This window comes from Nipponia nippon, unplaced genomic scaffold, assembly GCF_047370975.1.
Source record: "Nipponia nippon isolate SJK-2023a ecotype South Korea unplaced genomic scaffold, ASM4737097v1 scaffold_45, whole genome shotgun sequence".
In the NCBI taxonomy this organism is placed as follows: domain Eukaryota; kingdom Metazoa; phylum Chordata; class Aves; order Pelecaniformes; family Threskiornithidae; genus Nipponia; species Nipponia nippon.
This window is the reverse complement of record NW_028262364.1, coordinates 895002-914486: the sequence shown is the minus strand read 5'-3', so window position 1 is coordinate 914486 and position 19485 is coordinate 895002. Positions and strand designations below refer to the sequence as shown.

The window sequence follows — 19485 nt, the reverse complement described above, 5'->3', positions numbered from 1 at the left end:
AGACTCCTGAGGACTCCAGCCATGTTGTTCAGGAAGTGCCTGATAGTGTGCACCCATGGTACTGGAAGAATGTGCAAGTGCTCCAAGGTCAACTAGGGCAGCACAAGCATATTTCTCCTTGGGAAAACCAGAGAAGCTTTGTGTACAGAGAAGGAGGCATGAAGGGGTCCAGCCTGCTTGATTTAGTCCAATGTATCCTTCAGTCTTGCGGCCCATCTAGCCTGAGAACACCTAGAGACTGGAATGTTTTTCTGGCAACCTGTGATGAATGTGCCATCTTCTGTCCTGGGACAACAACCAGGTGGTCTGGGAACAGCTACAAGGGACTGAGGAGGGCTGAGAAGCATCCCACACACCACCTAATAAGATCCACTGGCGCACCCTGAAATGTTTACTGTTGAAACAAAAATATTCATCGAATTATGGAATCATATGATGGTTTAGGCTGGATTAACTCTTGAGACTTTACTGTCTGTAGGGTCCATGTCAACAACATGTTGGGGCAGGCTGGGCTGGGCTGAGCTTCAAGAGCACACACTCAGCCTTGCCCTTGGGTTGTAAGTTTTCCTTACAGAACACATTTCTGAAAAGCGCTAAAAGCGGTGCTGGTCTGGGTCTTTGGAAACATATTTTGCGTAGCTGTGGTCATGGGGAAACCTCCATCTTCATATTTGACCAAACGCATCAGCATCTGACCATTCTGTCCTCGATTGTTAGAACAGAGTTTTGAAATCTGTTCAGAAGGTAATCCCTTGTTACGGTGATGTGGGGTCCATAGGCCATGGAGGGGGGGAGATGCTGCAGTTGTTTCCTCTGGAAAGCAATATCCGTAGCATTGTGTTTTAAACAGGCTATGGTGCTTTCAGGAAAGAGAGCACCATTGGGAAGATAACCCCAGGAGTCAAAAATCTCTGTGTGGTTCTGACCTGCTGTCACGGATGAGTGGTTAGGTCGCTTAAAGAATTACTGTCCCGGATATTTGCAAAAAGCGATTTTAATAGAAATTTCTAAAAGTGTCATTCAACAAAGTTCAATGGCAAGGTTCACTCTATTACTTATTCAATGAATGGAATGTATATAAGGAAAACCAATGGAGGTAGAAGAGAATTGGAATGATGTATACAGAGACTGAAAAGACAAGGGGGTAAAGGAGGCCCTCCCGTGGAGTCCCAAGGTTCAGAATGGACCCCCTCAGAGAGCAGCCTAGGTGGGGCTGGACCCAGACTTCACCTTAGACTTGATCTGCGGTTAATGTCTAAGGATCACATCTGCCTAGCAGCAGTTTAAGGGTTATTCACAGTTAAAGAGAGAATCACAGGACTTTAGCACCAATTAATCATTGGTTAATTTTGCATTTCCAAAGTGATTCAATAAGATTTACTACAAGTTTTGAATTGATTCACACAAACACAGTATGCATCAGGGCCTGCTTTCACCCAAGGGGGTGTTGGATGCACAGGGACAGGGGAGTCCAGTGTGTGGCCTGCTGTAGCTGATTCCACTCCTGACTTGTGAGCCCCTCAGCTCCACACATGTAGGCAAGAGGTGGGCCATGCCAGATGCTGTGCTGAAGGGTGAGAGGGCTGCACGGGGAAGCTGGCCCTGCTGCCTGTACCAAGGTCTACACCCCATGTCCCCTAAAGCGGCTGATGGAGGGAAGGGGCAGGTGCAGTAGGGCCTGTGGGCCATCCCTAAAGCTATTTACCCATTCCTAACTCCTGCCAGCCTTTGGCAACATAGTCTTCTGAGCCTCCGTGCCCAGCACAGCTCCACCCAAGAGCAAGAGGAGCACTCTTCCCCAAGAGCTTGTGGGACTGCTGACCTCCCTGGGGACTCCCACATGCCCATGGTTCCTCTCTGGAGGACAGCAGTTGTCAGGATTCCTGTTCACATGACGTGCTGCAGGGCCGAGAGGGTAGTTCTGAGCAGAGAGGCAGGGAACAAGTCAAGGACTGATGGCCGTTGGCCGTGGAGTAAGGAGGGATGTCTTCCTCAGCTTCAAGAGGCAGTGCCTCTTTCAGAGGACTCGCTGCAGTGTGTCCCACCCTCCAATGCCTCTAGGAGTGAGGAAGGGTCCCCTTGTGTCCCCTCCTAATTTCCCCCCAAAGCAATGGCTTTCTCCCTCGGCAGTCAGTATGCAGGTGGAAAGACAATCCACGGGACAAAGACGGGGTTGCAGCAATTCTTTAATGAGTGTAAAGAGGGAAATGAGGTCAGTGCAAGTGGAGGCCACCAGTGTGGGGAGGAGCAGGAGGAGCCAAGAATCTGTTGCCCTTTTCCTGTGGCAGAGTTCCCACAGGGCATCTGTCGACGTGCCCGGCAAAGGCAGACAGGCAAGCAGGTCATTCAAGGCTGGTTTCTGGGGTCCTCGCAGCAGGCTTTGAGGGGAGCACAGGACAACAAAGAGAAGAGAGCAAACGGGTGAGTGGAAGAGAGGAAAGGTAGACATTGGCCATGTTTTCCGAGAGCCCAGGCTGGTCCCTTCCAGTCTGCCCTTGCAGGGCAAGCCAGAGATGGTCAGCTGCTCTTAATGGCACAACGTTTCATCGTCTGTCCAGCATCATGCTCTGAGTTCCTGGAGGTCCTTATCCGAGGCCGTTGCAAGCACTTTTAGCAGGGGGGGCATCTGCTGCCACAGTAGCGGCTGGTAATGCAGGAGAGGTCACAGCACCCAGAGGTGATGGGCACTCCCTGAGAGCTGAGGATGCTGCCAGCAGCAGCGGAGGTGGAGGATCCCACAACGGTGTTCTGTGGGAAGGAGCTGAGGATGGGTCCGGGCAAGGTCACCACCACGGGGGAGGGCTGGATGACGACGGTGGAGTTCTGGCACTGCCTGACACAGGGCTCATTGCAGCTGTTGGCCAGTGGGGTCGGGCCACAGGGCCGGCATGGCAGGCACTGGTCGCAGCAGGACATGTCTTGGGGTCCGAGGTGCACCTGGGGGAGAGGGCAGGAAGGAAGCAAAACATGGGGATGTGTGAGGAACATCTTGTCACCACACCATGAGGAAGCCAAAGAATACGCAGGGCTGGGAGGTGAAGGCTGTGCAGAGATGGATGAGGGCTTCTTGGCCTCATCCTGCCAGGGCCCAAAAACAGCCACCAGGTGTTATGCAGCAGTAGCTGCATAGTAGCCTAGCCCCTTCCTCCAGAAGCCACCTCAGTGCAGTCCCAGCTTCCCTCCATATCTAACCTTCCCCCCACTTCCCGTGACAAGTAGCCTCAAAATCTGGCATGGAACAAAGCTGGTATCAGCTGAGAGGTCCACTGAAGTGAGACCTCCTTTTCGAGAAAGTGGAGAAGGAGAAAGGTCTTCAGACTCACCTGACTCCCAAGGAGAAGAATGCAAGAGAAGTGGATGAGAGAGCGAGGAGCTGGGCTGCCTTTTATCATGGACCTTTACTGTCCCAGGCTGCCAGAGGCAGCCCTTGCAGCGGTCATTATTTTCTGACAAGCTCATCTTGAATGCACAGCATCCCAGCTAATGCCATGGGCTGTGTTTTGGCTTCCTGAATTGCTGTCTTTTCATTTCCTGCTTTATGCCAGGCACATTCCCCAGGGAAGGCACCTTTTGCGTGACAGGATGAGAGGCCCAAGCATTTCCAGAGCAAAACACATCAGCGTGGGCAGAGGACTCAGCTCACCTGCTGGAGGAGTCCAGTAAAGGACACTCAAGATGAACTAAACAGCTGGCTTAGACAACACGCATGCATACAAACACACGTACATCTAGACCTGTAGTCATCTAGAGTTAATTGAGAAGACTCAAGGCAGACTGGCAGAGGTTGTTCACACTGTCCAGGCCACCTCACAAGAGTTGGACTTGACAGAGATATCTTCTGTGTGTCCTGTGTCCAAGGGTTCAGCGTGGCTGAGGGAAGACGGATCTGTGCTTGTTGAGAGTGGGAGACGCAGCTGAGCTTGAGCCCAGTCACCCACACAAAAGCCCTTTCCCTGCTCTGTGTCTGTCCCTGAGTTCCGTGGACACGGGTATGGGCTTTAGCCATGGGATGGAGGTGCTTGTAGGCTCTGGTGGGACAGCCTGTGGGTTCGCTTCTGATTGCATGATGGAGGAAGCCATGCACACGTGAGCAGCTATGCAGGCCCTGCTGTGCGGTTATGCTAGCTCGGGAGGAAGTTCAGAGGCCACCATTGGTCAATTGCAGGATGAGTGTCTCCAGAAAGATGATTTGTCCCGTTTACTGTGCACGTCTGCTTTGGGATGGGATAATTCCCCTGTGTGAGCGGATGTCTCGTCTCTGACTGTGGGAAGAGTCTGCAGAGTCTGTCAGAGTGAGTCCAGAGGAGGGCCATGAAAATCATCAGAGGTTGAGAACACCTCTCCTATGAGGAAAGGATGAGAGGGGTGGGGTTGTTCAGCCTGGAGAGGAGAAGGCTCTGGGGACACTTTCTTGCGTCCTTTCAATACTTCAAGGGGGCTTATAAGAAAGAGAGAGAAAGATGTTTTACTAGGGCCTGCAGTGGCAGGACAAGGGGCAATGGTTTTAAACTGAAAGAGGGTAGATTTAGATTGGACATAGGGAAGAAATTTTTGATGATGTGGGCGGTGAGACACTGGAAGAGGTTGCCCAGAGACATTGTGGATGCCCCGTCATAGGAAGTGTTCAAGGTCAGGCTAGATAGGTCTTTGTGCAAGCTGATCAAGTGAGAGATGTCCCTGCCCATGGCAGGGGAGTTGGACTAGATGGTCTTTCAAGGTCCCTTCTGACCCAAACCATTCTATGATTCTATGAATTATTCTGGTAACAAAGAATGCTCTGTGAGGACCTTCCCTCCAGGGCAGTGAGTTTGGGCTGAAAGAGCCTCTACACGAGGACGTCTTTGGAATCTGAGTTGGTCCCACAGGGCTGGAAGGACATATGGAGATAAGGGACCCTGATCCATTTCACTCAGAACCCCTTAATTACTTATATTTACTAAAGCCGAGATGCAAAGCATGGCACCGAAGTCAGAAGAGAATCCCTCTTTCTTGAGAGCTCATTTGCGCAGCGGGCATGGCAGGAGCAGGGTGTGGCAGCACTCAGCAGCTTTGGCTTCTGTCCCCAGAGGAGCCGCTTGGAAGGCTGAGCCCATGTGCAGGCACAGGCACAGTCAACCCCCTTACGATCATGTACACGCAGATCTTCACACATGTTTACACACACGCATACTCCTGCACATGTATATTTGCATACGGATACATGTGCACGCTTATGTACAGAGACGTACACACATAGAAGCACATATCCACACACCCCTATGCCCACACACTTACGTGTATACAGACCAATGCCACACACACATCCACGCTCACCTGCATGAAGGCACATGCATGTGAGAAAACATGTCAAGTGACATTTCCACCGGTCAAATGGGATGAGATTTAGAGGTAAAAGATGCCTCTTCCCACAGAATGGCAGCCAATTCCTGAGCACAAACTCTCTGGGGAGACCAATAAAGCAGTCAAGAGCTCTGCACCTGCCTGCAGCTCTCTTGGGAAGTGCACCCAGCACCCTCATCCCTGTTGATCTTCACATTCTCCTGCATGCTCTGTATCAGAGCAATTTGCTCTCCCTCAGAAGTACACCCTTTCACTGTCCCCATTTCTGTGCTGACAGCCCGCAGCTCCCACATGCTTAGCTCCAATTTCCAGCCTCAACGCATTCAGCAGCATGGGCGACTTTTCCCTGCTACTCCTGCCCATGCCTGCTGGCCATGGCCTCTCCATTGGGTGGTGGAGGGGAGAGGAAGGAGCAGTAGCAGCTATGGGCCATCCCAAAGGCTCTTTCTTCCCTGCTTTACCACTCTTGCCATTCTGCAAAGCAAATCATCTCCTGGACCCTCACACCCACCACCCCAGTGCAGCTCCAGCCATACCAAGAAGAACACCCTTCCTCAAGAGCTCATGGCGCTGCTGACCCCTCAGGGCCTCCTGCCTTTCTGGGCATTTGTGAGCAGAAGCACAGCAAGGCAAGGCCTGATGCTCACTGGCAGCAGAGCAGCCAGGGGTGACTTCCTCAGCTCCAAGGCATGGTGCCCAAAAGAGGAAGCCTCTGCAGGGTGTGAAAACCTCCCATGCCTCTGTGAATGGAGAAGGGTTTCCTTGTGCCCCTTCCACCCCTGACCAACACCCTTCTCCTTTGGCAGCTTGGGGCGTGTCCAGAGAGGGAAGGAGCACATGGAGGCCAAGCTTGAATGCAGCAGAACTTTAATGAATCAAAAGAGGGGAACAAAGTCACTCAAAGTGGGGGCTGCCAGTGCAGAGAGTCCCAGGGGCAGCTGAGGGTCTGAGGCCCTTTGCTGTGGAGAAGTTCCTGCATGATGTCTGTCTGTCTGCCTGCCCCATAGAGGGAGAGGAGACAGATGGTCCCCACCAGGCCGGTCTTAGTGGGACTTTGCTGCCAAGGGGAACTGAAGCAAACAAAGAAAAGGGAGAGAAAGGCAAAGCCAGTCAGCTATTCTTAAAACACATCCAAAACCTCAGTCCTCTGCTCAGCAGCATGTTCTGAGTTCCTTGAGGGGTCTCCCTGAGGCTTTCCCAGCATCTTTTTCAGGGGAGGCACCTTCTGCCATAGTAGCGACTGGAAATGCCAGAGAGGTCACAGCACCCAGAGGTGATGGGCACTCCCTGAGAGCTGAGAATGCTGCCAACAGCAGCGGAGGTGGAGGATCCCACAACGGTGTTCTGTGGGAAGGAGCTGAGGATGGGTCCGGGCAGGGTCACCACCACAGCAGGAGGCTCAAGGACGACGGTGGAGTTCTGGCACTGCCTGACACAGGGCTCATTGCAGCTGTTGGCCAGTGGGGTCGGGCCGCAGGGCCGGCATGGCAGGCACGGGTTGTAGCAGGACATGTCTCTGGGCTGCAGGTGCACCTGGGAGAGAGGACAGGGAGGAAGCAGGACACAGGCATGTGTGAGGAGCAGCCAAGTTCACTATTGTGTCAGGAGCTGGAGGCTTTAGCCAGGAGCCACACGGTCTTCATTTTCCTACAAAGAACAACCTGGCCCAGGCTGACTGTCTGCTAGTTCCTAAACCAAGAGCCCCCTCAGCCACATCCCAGCCTCTCTCCAGCACACCTTCTCCCCACAACCCTCTGCCATGACAAGGAGCTCCAGCGCCCAGCACAGGACAAAGACAATATCAGCTGAGATGTCCACTGAGGAGAGATCTCATTTTGGAAGAGGAAGAGAAGGGACTTCAGACTCACCTGGTTCCCAAGGAGAAGGAGGCAGGAGAAGTGGATGAGAGAGCAGGAACCTGGGCTGGCTTTTATACCTGCCCTCCATTGCCGCAGGAGCAGAGGCACCCTTTGCAGAGGTAACAATTTTCTGACAAGCTCATCTTGAATGCAAAGCATCACAGCTCATGATATGGGCTGTGCTTTGGTTTCCAGCACTGCTGCCTTTTCATTTCCAGATTTGGGCCATGCCCATTCCCCAATGAAGGCTTCTTCCAAGCACAGGGAGGAAAGGCCCCAGGATTTCTAGGGCAGGAATGCAGCAGTGCTGGCAGACGACTCAGCTCAAGTTCTGGACGGCTTCAGGGCAGGCAAGTGACCTCAGCCTGGGTGACTCTGGTGGGGCAGTTTGAAGTGCTGTTCTCAAGGAAGAGGCTCCAGCAATCCTCAGCTGGATGCCCAAAGCTGCCAGGCATGAGGACATGCCACATCCATCTCTTTCCCTCCCTCCTCAGCTCACCCTGATGATCACTTCTTTCCTCCCCAGGTGTGTGTGTTGTGCTGCCAGGTTTTGACCCCATCCTGCTGAACACTGCCCTCAGGAAAAATTTCTGGCTTGTTTTGACTCATCCCTTTTCTGTGCAGTCTGTGAGCACACAAGCAATGCCATGGGCATGCCTGGGGCAGCTGAATGGTGATGGCACCAGCCTGCTAGAGATCTGTCGAGGGAAGAGGCACTGAAATGCAGCCCCTGCCTCCTGACACCTCCTTTTCCTGCCCCTCCAGAGCTCAGGCTCCGCTGCTGTCAATTCCAGACCCCAGCAAGAACAGCTTCCCTCCAGCTTGGATCCTTTCTTTTAGTTCAGTGTAACAATAGTGGGAGTGCCTCAGCACGGCTGGCAGTGCCCCCTGCCTGCCTCTCCAGGCCAGGACTCAGTTGCTCTCCCCAGTCGTAGAGAGTTCAGAAGGATGGGGTTGGCTTTGTGGGCAAGGAGAAAGGCTAAGGAATCCTGCTGACCATGTGCTGGCCATCCCTGAGTGGATCTGTTTGCAGTGCAGTGTCGGTGGTGCCTGGGTTGGAACACAGCCCCCTCTCATGTCCTTATCAATGCCAAATGTACTTGTATGGTTCATTGGCCTGGTGCTGTGTCAGGCAGGGGCTGAGCTCTTGGACCAAACAGGTCCCAAATGGAAGGAACATGAAGCCTGATGTGGCTGTGCTGTGAGCGGAAGGCCAGACCCTGTGGCTTGCACAGGGAAAGCCAAAGAGCTGATGCCTGCCTTGGACTTCAGCCCACAAGGACCTTCATGCCCTGCATTGCAATCTAGGTCCGAGTGCCCAGCAACTGCCCCTGGGAGGGAAGGGACATTGGATTTGAGACCGCATCCCCCAACGCCTGCTGATGTCCCACAGGGGTGTCCCAAAGAGACCTTTTCCCCAAGAAGAGCTGTGTGCATTTTGAAAGTTTTTTAGCACATCTGCCCTCCTGATTGTTTGTCTGCCTGGGCTCTGGTCCAGCTTAGAATCATAGAGTCATAGAATCATTAAGGTTGGAAAGGACCTCGGAGATCATCGAGTCCAGCCTGTTAACCTAACTGCCATGTTCACCTCTAAACCATGTCCCTAAGCACCACATCCACACAGTTTTTGAATGCTTCCAGGGACCGTGGTTGCATCACTTCCCTGGGCAGTCTGTTCCAATGCCCAACCACTCTCTCCATGAAGAAATTTTTCCTAGTATCTAATCTAAATTTCCCCTGGCACAACTTGAGCCCATTTCCTCTTGTCATATCACTTGTTACTTGGGAGAAGAGACCGACCCCCACCTCACTACAGCCTCCTTTCAGGTAGTTGTAGAGAGTGATAAGGTCTCCTCTCAGCCTTCTCTTCTCCAAACGAAACAACCCCAGCTCCCTCAGCCTCTCCTCGTAAGACTTGTGCTCCAGACCCTTCATCAGCCTCGCTGTCCTTCTTTGGAAATACTCCAGCACCTCGATGTCCTTCTTGGAGTGAGGGGCCCAAAACTGAACACAGTACTTGAGGTGCGGCCTCACCAGTGCCGAGTACAGGGGCACTCTCACCTCCCTGGTCCTGCTGGCCACACTATTCTTGATACAGGCCAGGATGCCATTGGCCCTCTTGGCCACCTGAGCACGCTGCTGGCTCACGTTCAGCCAGCTGTCAGCCAACACCCCCAGGTCCTTTTCCACCAAGCAGCTCTCCAGCCACTCCTCCTGCAGCCTGTAGCATTGCCTGGGGTTGTTGTGACCCAAGTGCAGGACCCGGCACTGAGCCTTGTTGAATCTCATGCAGTTGGCCTCAGCACATCCATCCAGCCTGGCCAGGTCCCTCTGTGGAGCCTTCCTGCCTTCAGGCAGATCGACACTTCCACCCAGCTTGGTGTCATCTGCAAACTTACTGAGGGTGCACTCAATGAAGATATTAAACAGAACTGGCCCCAACACTGAGCCCTAGGGAACACCACGCATGACTGGTCGCCACCTGGATTTGACTCCATTCACCACCACTCTCTGGGCTTGGCCATTCAGCCAGTTTGTTACCCAGTGAAGAGTGCACTTATCCAAGCCATGAGCAGCCAGTTTCCCCAGCAGAATGCTGTGGGAGACAGTGTCAAAGGCCTTACTAAAGTCCAGGTAGACAACACCCACAGCCTTCCCCTCCTCCACCAAGCGGGTCACCTTGTCATAGAAGGAGATCAGGTTGGTCAAGCAGGACCTTCCCTTCATGAACCCATGCTGGCAGGGCCTGATCCCCTGGTCATCCTGCACGGGCTGCGTGATGGCACTCAAGACGATCTGCTCCAGGACCTTCCCCGGCACCGAGGTCAGGCTAACCGGCCTGTAGTACGCAGGATCCTCCTTCCGACCCTTCTTGTAGATGGGTGTCACATTTGCTAACTTTCAGGCATCAGGAACCTCCCCGGCTGACCAGGACTGCTGGTAAATGATGGAAAGTGGCTTGGTGAGCAACTCCGCCAGCTCCCTCAGTATCCTCGGGTGGATCCCATCTGGCCCCATAGACTTGTGGGCATTCAGGTGGAGGAGCAGGTCGCCAACTGTTACCTCTTGGATTACTGGGGCTTCGTTCTGCTTCCCATCCCCACGTCCTGGCTCAGGGGCCTGAATACCCTGAGGATAGCTAGTCTGACTATTAAAGACTGAGGCAAAGAAGGCACTAAGTACCTCAGCCTTCTCCTCAGCCTTTGTGGCAATGACACAACTTGGGACAATGCAGCTGAGGACTTGAGCCCTTCCCCATAGCGACCTTAGTGCGATCCCTGCCAGGGAGGCCTTCTGGGGGAGCTCAGGCAGGGCTGATTCCCCTCTCCATGCAGCTGCTTCTGAGCTGAGGCTCTAGTGTAGCTGAGGGCCAGCCTCCGTGCTTATGGGCACTGTGGAGAAGAGAAGGGCAGGGGACCTGTGTACCTGGAGTTCAGAAGGAGTTTTGACACCCTCTTCCCATACTTCCTTTAGGAACAAACTGGTGGTGAATGGGCTTATGAAGAGGATGACAAGGCGGGGTGGAAAATTGGCTGGACTACCAGGCTCAAAGACTAGTGACCATGAAGAAACTAGCTGCCTGGAACGTCATGCAGGTCAAAAAGAGCAAGGACAAGGGTTTGCACTTGGAGGAGGAGCCAGCCCATTTGGTCATGCAGGCTGGGGACTCGCTGCCTAGGGAGCAGAGCCACAGGAAAGGATGCATGGCTTTAGGAGACACATGGAACAGCAGCCTGCCCTTGCAGCAAAGGCAGCCAACTGCATCCTGAGCTGTGGTAGCCAAAGCGCTGATAGCAGGTCCAGGAAAGTGACCCTGCCCCTCTGGCCCTCGTGAGACCACATCTGCAGTACTGCATCCAGGCTGGGGCTCCCCTGTCCAAGGAGGCTATCAACATACTGAAGCGAGACCAACAAAGGTCACCAAGGTGGACAGGGGTCTGGCAATGCGAGAAGAGCCAAGACAATTGGGCCTGCTCATCTTGGAGAAGGGAAGGCTCAGGGGAGACCTTCTTGCTTTCTCCAACTACTTGTTCAGAGGAGACAGAGACGATGGACCTAGACTCTGGTCCAGCCGACACGGAGTCCCTTCAAGAAGCAGAGGCAAAGGACAGCAACTAGAACATGCAAAAATCTGATTAAGCAGTAGGCTAAAAGAAATCAGAAGACCTGGACCGGGTTTCCCAGGGAGGCTGTGCAATCTCCATCCCGGGAGCTGTTCAAGGTTGGACTGAATGTGACCTTGAGCAACCTTATCTAATAGGATCTGTTCCGATTGGAGGTTGATCTAGATGACCTCTGGAGGTCCCTCACATTTGTCTTCACACCCCCTCTGCCACAACACAACTTTTCAGCATCGTGCTGGGACTGCAGAGAGGCAGCTGAAGGGAGGCTCTCAAGCTGCTCATTGCCATCCGCAGGAAAGCAGTGGCTGCTCTTTCCAGCCCCGCAGCTCGGAGACAGCTCTGGGAAGCTGCTCCATGTGCTGGGCCAAGGCCCTGGGGCTGCCCCAGGCTGCAGGTGGCGCTGGGCAGGCTTCTTGTGGCTGGGGCGTCCTTGCTGGAGGCCGGGGAGAGTGCATTTGGCAGGAGGCAAAGCGGTGGGCGTGCAGAGCCCCTGCGCCGTCAGAGGCCGGGCGAGCCCACGAGCGGCGGCGGCGCAGGGCTCAGCCCCGGGACGGAGCTGGCGGCGGCGGAGAGGAGAGGAGAGGGGAGGGGAGGGGAGGGGAGGGGAGGGGAGGGGAGGGGAGGGGAGGGGGAGGAGGCGGCGGAGAGGAGGCGCCCGGGCTGTTCCCCGAGAGCCGGGGCTGGCGGGGGGCAGCGAGGCGCGGGCGGCGCAGCGGCGGGATGCGGCGGTGGCGGGGCGCAGGGCTGGCGGGGCTGGCCGCGGTGCTGCTGGGTGCGCGGGGCTGGCGGGGTTGGTTGGGGGCCCGGCCGGGGGCTGCGCGGGGCCGGGGCTGAGCCTGGGGTGGCCCCCGCAGGTCCCTCGAGACTGCCGTCCCCTCTGGCTTCTTCACGGACCTCTGCCCCCGAGCCATCCTCCCGTCCCTCCCTCCCTCTGCTGCCATCCCACATTCCCTCAGCAAACTCATCGCTCTCTTCCTTCATCAGCCCTTCCCATTTCCTTCCTTTCCTCTGTGTCTTTCCATACAAATCATATTGTGGTTCCTTCCCTCTTGCTACTTTCTTTCCGTCTTTCTTTCTTTTTTACTTTCTTGTTTTCCTTCTTTCTTTCCTTTATACCCAACCGTTCTGCTCTGCCTGTGTCTCACGGCCACTCTTCCTGACCGTCCCTCGGGTTGAAAAAGGCATCGGAGCTCGGCGACCTTTGGTGATCTTTGGTCTTTCCTTCTTCTTTTTCGGCAGTGGCTGCGGGCAGAGCCCAGGTGCAGCAGGAGCCGTCGGCAGAGACCTCCGAGGGCACCGCCATCAACATCACTTGCTCGCACCCCAAAATTGATGCAGACGTTACACATTGGTATCGTCAGTTCCCAGGCCAACCACCCCTCCTGGTAGCCACGGGTGTCCAAGGCACAAAACCAGTGGAGAACCCGGCGGGGCGGCTGTGGGTGTCGGCAGACCGCCGGTCCAGCGCCCTGTGGCTCGCCCGGCCCCGGCGCGGGGACGCGGCGGTGTATTACTGCGCCGTGGGAGGCACGGGGAGAGGAGCCGGGGCTGCGGCCGGGCACGAACCGGCGCGGGCGGGGCCGGGCGGGCCCGGCGGGGGCGGGGGGACAGCCCCGGCCGGGCCCGCCAGGGGGCGCTGCCGCTCCGCCCGCCGGCCCCGCCTCGCCCCGCCTCGCCCCGCCCGGCCCCGCCCGGCCCCGCCCGGCCCCGGGCCCCGGGACGCTTCCCCCGCCCGACCGCCACCGCCACCGCCAGGTCCTCCTTGGAGCCAGTGCCGGGGCTCAGCACCTCTTCTCCTTGAGGGCTGCTGCGGATCCGTGCTCCTGAAGGCACCAAAGAGCCCCCCTCGGGCAGCGCTGCCAACGCAGACCCAGACGGTCTGTGCCAGGCAGGGAGGGGAGTAGGGGGTTTCCCGCAGGGCTCTCTTGCTTCCCCACAAAGGGCTCCGAGCCTTCTGGGTAACGTGGCATCCTCTGGCCTGGCTGGAAAGGCCTGCCAGCAGTGTCTCAGAAAGGCGTCTCAGAGGAGACAGATGCCCAGTGGTTTTGCCCTTCCCAAGGACCTGCACCACGATCTCCACCCAAGGCTGCTATTACCGCTAACAGGCTCTCTGGGCTTTTGAAGTAGACAATTAGGAATGGCGCAATTAGGAAATGCCCGCACTCCCAGCGGCACGCAGACAGAAATCCCCTGCCACACTGGCAAAGGCGGCGGCAGGCAGGAATCACGAGTGGAGCGGTGGCGGTGTCCGGCGGTGCCCGGGCAGGAGCGAGTGCAGCCGCCGTCCCAGCTGGCTCCCGTCGAGGAGCAGCGCCTTTCTGCTCTGCACAGGGAGGCGGGCAGCAGAGCTCCTCCTGCCCCCGGGCAGCCGGGCAGCCCTTGGTCCTGCTGCAGGGACCGGCCACTGCTGGCATGGAGCATACAGGGCCTCTGCTCGGCCTGCTGCCTTTCCCCACTGGCTCAGCTAAGGGAGCCCTGAGCAGGTGCTTTCCTCTGCTCTGGAAACTCAGGGACTCCAGGGCTGAGTTGCTAATGCAAAGCTTGACTTAGGAAAGACCAACCAGAAATGCTTTCACAGTTTGTTACTTTGTAAGAGCTCGGATATACCGTTTAAAACGGAGTCCTCCAGCTACAGGCTTTCCCGGAGCTTTCAAAAGGATCCTGCTCGCGTCACAAAGTCATCCCGTGGAGTCAGGAGTTCAGGCTCCAGACTGACAGGAGAAGGGGATGTCGAGGTCACAGGCCTTCAAGTGCTCAGTGCCACAGTGGCTCAGAGTTGAGAGGTTTAAGTGGGGAGAGGAATCCCCTGTGGGGACAGGGAGCATGTCGGAGGCTTCAAAGGGGTCTGTCTCCATCCTCGAGAAAGGTGGGTGCAGGCCCCTGTCTCTGGCTGGGCACTGAATGGCAGGAGAAGTTCAGCATGGACACTGCTCCCTTGCTGGGGGCTGGTTGCGCTGGTTGTAATGTCCAGGAGGAGCCAAAAGCAGGAGAAGAGCCTGCAGCCTCCTATTGCCTGACAGCAGACTGCTTGATCTCTTCCTTCAGGCTCCTACAGGAATTCTCAGGTGCCCCAGGCCCCTTTGGCAATGAGACCTGGAGCTGAGAGGCAGCGCTTCGACACCAGGGTATGTCTGCCTGAGAGGATGCTCAAGCACCTTCTGACTGGGAGGGCGGTGAGAAGCCCAGCTGTGGCCTCACTGCCCCAAAAAGGACGACCCAGTGCTGTAAAACCAGCCTTTAGCCCTTGCAAACCTGCAACACAGTAAGGGTCACAGTTTCTGGGGAGCCCAGAACTGGAGCCAGCACTCCAGACGTGGCCTCACCGGCGCTGAGTAGAGAGGAAGGGTCAGGTCCCTTGTCCTGCTGGCAACGCTCTTCCTACTGCAGCCCAGGATGCTGTTGGCCTTCCTTGCCACGAGGCCGCATTGCCACAGCAGACTCAGGAACGACCCTGAGCCACTGAAACTGAACGGGACACAGCAGTGAGTATTCAGGAGACGTAGCCCAGCTGCTTGTCCAGCTCTTACTCTTCCCTCAGTGTCCAGCAATGAGCAGTGTTGGAGAAGGGGGCTCATGGTGGGAGCCATGACTGCTCCTGTGGCTTTACCTCCTAGCCAGAGAAGCCCAAGGAAGGAAAATGTCCTCCTAGCCCTGCACCTGAGGATCAGTGACAGCCTCAGCAGGTGAGCGAGACCCATCAGGCAGGCACTGGACCAGAGTTCATATTCCACTGCTTGAGCCGTCTGCCTGCTTTTCATGGCTCTGAGGACTCAGCAGTGCTTGGCCTGGGGGACTGCCTCTGGCCCTGAGTCCTTCTGGGTTCTCTGCCCAACACTAAAACTGCTGGTAGCTGCATTCCCGGGATGTGCAGGCCAACATGTTCTAAGGACTGGAGTGATGTCACCTCAGTAGGCCACAACAGCAGGTGTTGGCAGTGAGACCTTCTGAGGTGACAAAGAAAGTTCAGGCTTTGTGGAAGCGAGGGGATGAGGAATATGTCCAAAGGAGAGATGGGCCAGAAGGAAAGAGAAGGAGGCAAAGAGAGTGAGGCACCTGGCGACAAGTGTCTCTGTGAGGTACTGGCAGGTGGATGAGAAGCCCCATGCCAACCTGGATGGGTAAGAAAGCGATGGTTTGCACTTCAGCTCCATCCTTATGCTGGGATTTGCACAAAGACCTGTGAGAGAGGTTTCAGGGTCTTGCAGGAAATGCAGGACAGATGGGGTGGGTCAAAAATAAAGAAGCTGGAATTTGGGAGTGCAGACCATCTCATTCCACACATTCCAAGTGACCCGAGTTCTTTTGCATACCCACGTTACATCTGAAACTGATTGCTCATTTGGCCAAGCTTTCCCTTTCCTTCATGTTTGTGACTTCTCGGGCATCCTGAAAAGTGACTGCCATGGCTTAGTGTTGCTGCAGGGGTTGCAGGGAGACACTTCAAAGACTGAGCTCAACATGGGGCTTCCCCCCAGAGCCTTGACTCAAAAGACCCAGTTGTCTCTGGGGCCAGGAGCCTTTCAGCACCTTGAGGAACGCGCTCACCTGAGGAACTTGAGCAGAGGCCTCTGTCAGGGCATGAGGAAGGTGAGAGTGGCTGGTTCACTGAGGCTGTCAGATCAAGTGCCTTTTCCTTTCAAAGGGCAGCAGAAGTAAAAGGGCAAGTGATAAAGAAAGCACACCAGGACACCCATCTCTGAGTAAGTGATAAGGGAGACAAGGAGGGAGACCAGAGCTCTGCAGCTGCTAATTGATGGGCCATTAGGAACGTGCAGGTGTAGCTTTGAAGTGGGACAGGCTGAGCTTTGTAAGTGGCAGGAAGTGACAAGAGGCACAGGAGGATGATGGATGTTTGAGGGGGATCCTGCAGGACTAGGCAAGAGCTGTTAAGGACCGCTTAGGGGCAGGGTCAAAGGTGGGGGGAAAGAGGGGCCTGGGGAGGAGCAAGGGGAGGCAATAGAGAGGAGGAAGGATGAAAAGAGGTACCTGCACCTAATCAGGGGCTGGTCAGTGCACTTGTTGGGATGAGCCCTGTGCCTGATCGCAACAGTCCCCCCTGCCTTCTTATCAAATCCTTTCCTAACCACCCTTCTGTGCAACTTCCCATCTGTGAGTGCCAGTAACTGGAGAGACTGGTGTGAGAGAGAGATGTGAGCAAACAAGCAAGGGCCATAGGGATTGTAGGGCTGGGTGCCAGCAACTGGATGGGCCAGGGGGTGTGCTAGCAGTATCAGCAACTGGAGAAGGGGTGACTGGTCACAGGGCCTGTTGGTCTGAGTGCCAGCAGCTGGAGGGACTGGGGTGTAAGCAAGGTCTGAGTGCCAGCAACTGGGGAAGGAAAAACATGTCACAGGCTGATATTACCAAATATTGCCGTACTGGAGAGAGTCAAGTGAGGAGCCCCTTAGAGGATGAACACACTGGAGCATCCCTGGTTTGGAGAAAGGCTGAGAGAGCTGGGCCTGTTCAGCAAAGGCAAAAGAAGTCTCAGGGGAGATCTCATCAACGTGTACAAATACCTGCAGGAGGCTGTGAAGGAGGCGGAGCCAGGCTCTTCCCCATGGGGTCCAGTGACAGGACAAGAGGTATTTGGCAGAAACTGAAACAAAGGAGGCTCTGTCTGAACACCAGGAAACCCTTTTTCACTGTGAGGGTGAGAGACTACGGGCACAGGATGCCCAGAGAGGTTGTGGAGTCTCCATCCTTGGAGATACTCAAAATCCACCCGGATGTGGTCCTTTGCAACCAGCTCTAGGGCACCCTTCTTGAGGTGGGGTTTGGACCCACTGACCTCCAGAGGTCCCTTCCAATTTTACCAGCTCTGTGTTTCTGGAACACGAGGCATGAGGAGGGTCTGAGAGAACTGGCCTTCTTCAGCCTTCCAAAGAGAAGCTTAAGAGAGAGCTTTTTGATGCTTCTGACACTTGGCTGGAGGATGAAGAGCCAGAGGGAGCCCAACTCTTCTTGAGCACAGTAATAGAGAGAAAGGCAATGCACACAACCTGGAGGAGCAGAAATTCCTATTAGAAATTTGGAATTGTGTTTTTTTTCATGATGAGGGTGGAGCGTGATTGTAGCTAGATCCCAGTAGGAATGGGACTCTTGCTCCACAGAGTGTTGATTAAAATACCATTAATTGGAGATCGCACAAGAAGGTAAAAGGGGACAGCACGGGTGACGTGATGCCCCTTCAGATGCTGGGAACCCCGAGTTATGGAGCATGAGGTGGAGCTCAGGTTGGGGTTTAGCACCTAGTGCAAATCCTGCCTGTGCTGAGACTCGCTGGCATTGTCGTCTGTTCAGTTTTTGTAGGATTTTCTTCGGAATAAACCACTCCTAATTTGTACCGTTGAGCAAAAAGACATTTATATGAGAACAGGGTGCTTCACACCTGGATCAAGAAAAGGACGTGTTTGTAGCAATGCTGCCAAGTTTGCCAAGTGACATCTACAGCTCAGCGCAGCACAGATCTGTGCCTACTCAGGTCAGGTTGATTTAACGATAATGAGCAGTTTGTTACCTCTGCCATGACTGGTGCATGGGATCCCTCTGGAGTTCATGTGGAAAGGGCAGGGGAGTAGGGGTCCCCACCCGCCATATCCCCACCCCTTCACAAGCCCTTTTGGCTCTGGGTTGCAGGGCTACCCTATCCCCACCCCTCACAGTGCAGCACTCCAATGGGTGCCCCATGTGCTCCTTGGGAATGGGGGTGACCCACTGATCCCTCATCGCTGCTGACCCCTTGTCCTGGTTTCAGCTGGGATAGAGTTAATTTTCTTCTTAGTCTCTGGTATAGTGCTGTGTTTTGGATTTAGTATGAGAATAATGTTGATAACACACTGATGTGTTAGTTGTTGTTAAGCAGTGCTTACACCAGTCAAGGACTTTTCAGCTTCCCATGCTCTGCCCGGCGCACAAGAAGCTGGGAGGGGGCACAGGAAGGACAGCTGGCCCAGACTGGCCAAAGGGCTATTCCATACCGTATGATGTCATGCTCAGTATATAACTAGGGCGAGTTGGGCAGGGGGGGAGTGATCGCTGCTCAGGAACGGGCTGGGCATCAGTCAGTGGGTGGTGAGCAATTGTGTCGTGTATCACTTGCTTTGCATATTATTATTGTATTATATTATTATTATTATTATTACTGCTACTACCACCATTCTATTTCATTTTACTTCAATTATTAAACTGTTCTTATCTCAACCCATGAGTTTTCTGACTTTCACCCTTCCAATTGTGTCCCCCACCCCACTGGGGGGGGAGTGAGCGAGCGGCTGGGTGGTGCTTAGTTGCTGGCTGGGGTTAAACCACAACACCCCTCACCCTTTCCCCTAGAGTAGGAGCAGGTTGGCCTTGTCATCTCTGCGTTTGTGGCATCTAGCAGCAGCGCTGGAGCCAGGTTCTCTCTTGCACGGTGGATTATCCCAGCAGAACAAGACACAGCCAGAACCCCTGGGCTGTTGCACAGCAGGGTTCCTCTCCTATTTGGGGGGATTTCAGGGAGAGACATTGTTCCCAGGCAGCTGAGGAAAGAAAGGGGAGAAGGGAGTGAAACAGAAGAGACTTCTGTTCCCAGAAGAAAGAGCAACATCCCCAGAGAGCTGAGGCCCCCAGGAGAAGCTACGAAAGCTCGTTGGGGAAGAAACCCCTGACCTCCGAAATGGCCCAGCAGCGGGTGTGCAGAAGAGCAGGGGCTTGTAGCTGGGGAGGTGAGGACTCCACTGTGAGCTGCTTGGGAACAGCCTCTTCCCAAGACTGGGACCCCCGGAGCCCCCAGGAGCCCTCCTTGTGGAAATGTTGAGAAAGGCTTTGGCTGAGGGAGCCACAGGTGTTGCTGCTGGAGGAGGGAGAAACCCAGGAGGAGCCTTTCAGGCACAGGAAGAACAGATCACTTCTCTTCCCCGCTTCTTCCTTTGAGAGGAAGAGAGTCGTTTCTGGCAGCTCTGTTACCTCGGGGCTGGGAGGTGGTTTTCTGACTCTCTCTCACTCAACAAACAGGTGGGTCGGTCTCGCCATGCACCTCGGATATCTCGTCCTCACCGCTTTCCTGGGACAACTGCTGGGTAAGTCCTGGCTTCCTAGAAATGCATACTTCTTCTTTTCCCCAGGAAACCCTTGCCAGCCTTATCAGGATCATGCAGGGAACTACTCTTAAATTACAG

At 55.0% G+C, this 19485-nt stretch overlaps 3 protein-coding genes across 3 annotated transcripts; 1 reads left to right on the top strand and 2 right to left on the bottom strand.

The window, feature by feature from the left end:
- Positions 1–2610: 2610 nt before the first annotated feature.
- On the bottom strand, positions 2611–3392 carry LOC148052678 (feather keratin Cos1-1/Cos1-3/Cos2-1-like). The gene is made up of 2 exons (XM_087778668.1): positions 3324–3392; positions 2611–2937 (listed from the first exon to the last, which is right to left on the bottom strand). The coding sequence occupies exons 1-2, from the start codon at positions 3390–3392 to the stop codon at positions 2611–2613; spliced, it is 396 nt and encodes a 131-aa protein (XP_087634794.1).
- A 3157-nt stretch (positions 3393–6549) lies between these two features.
- Positions 6550–7287, bottom strand: LOC148052677 (feather keratin Cos2-3-like). The gene is made up of 2 exons (XM_087778692.1): positions 7198–7287; positions 6550–6873 (listed from the first exon to the last, which is right to left on the bottom strand). Exons 1-2 carry the CDS (start codon positions 7285–7287, stop codon positions 6550–6552), a joined length of 414 nt encoding a protein of 137 aa, XP_087634818.1.
- A 4740-nt stretch (positions 7288–12027) lies between these two features.
- On the top strand, positions 12028–13227 carry LOC148052676 (uncharacterized). The gene is made up of 2 exons (XM_087778630.1): positions 12028–12095; positions 12563–13227. The coding sequence occupies exons 1-2, from the start codon at positions 12044–12046 to the stop codon at positions 13225–13227; spliced, it is 717 nt and encodes a 238-aa protein (XP_087634756.1). The 5' UTR covers positions 12028–12043.
- Positions 13228–19485: the final 6258 nt, after the last annotated feature.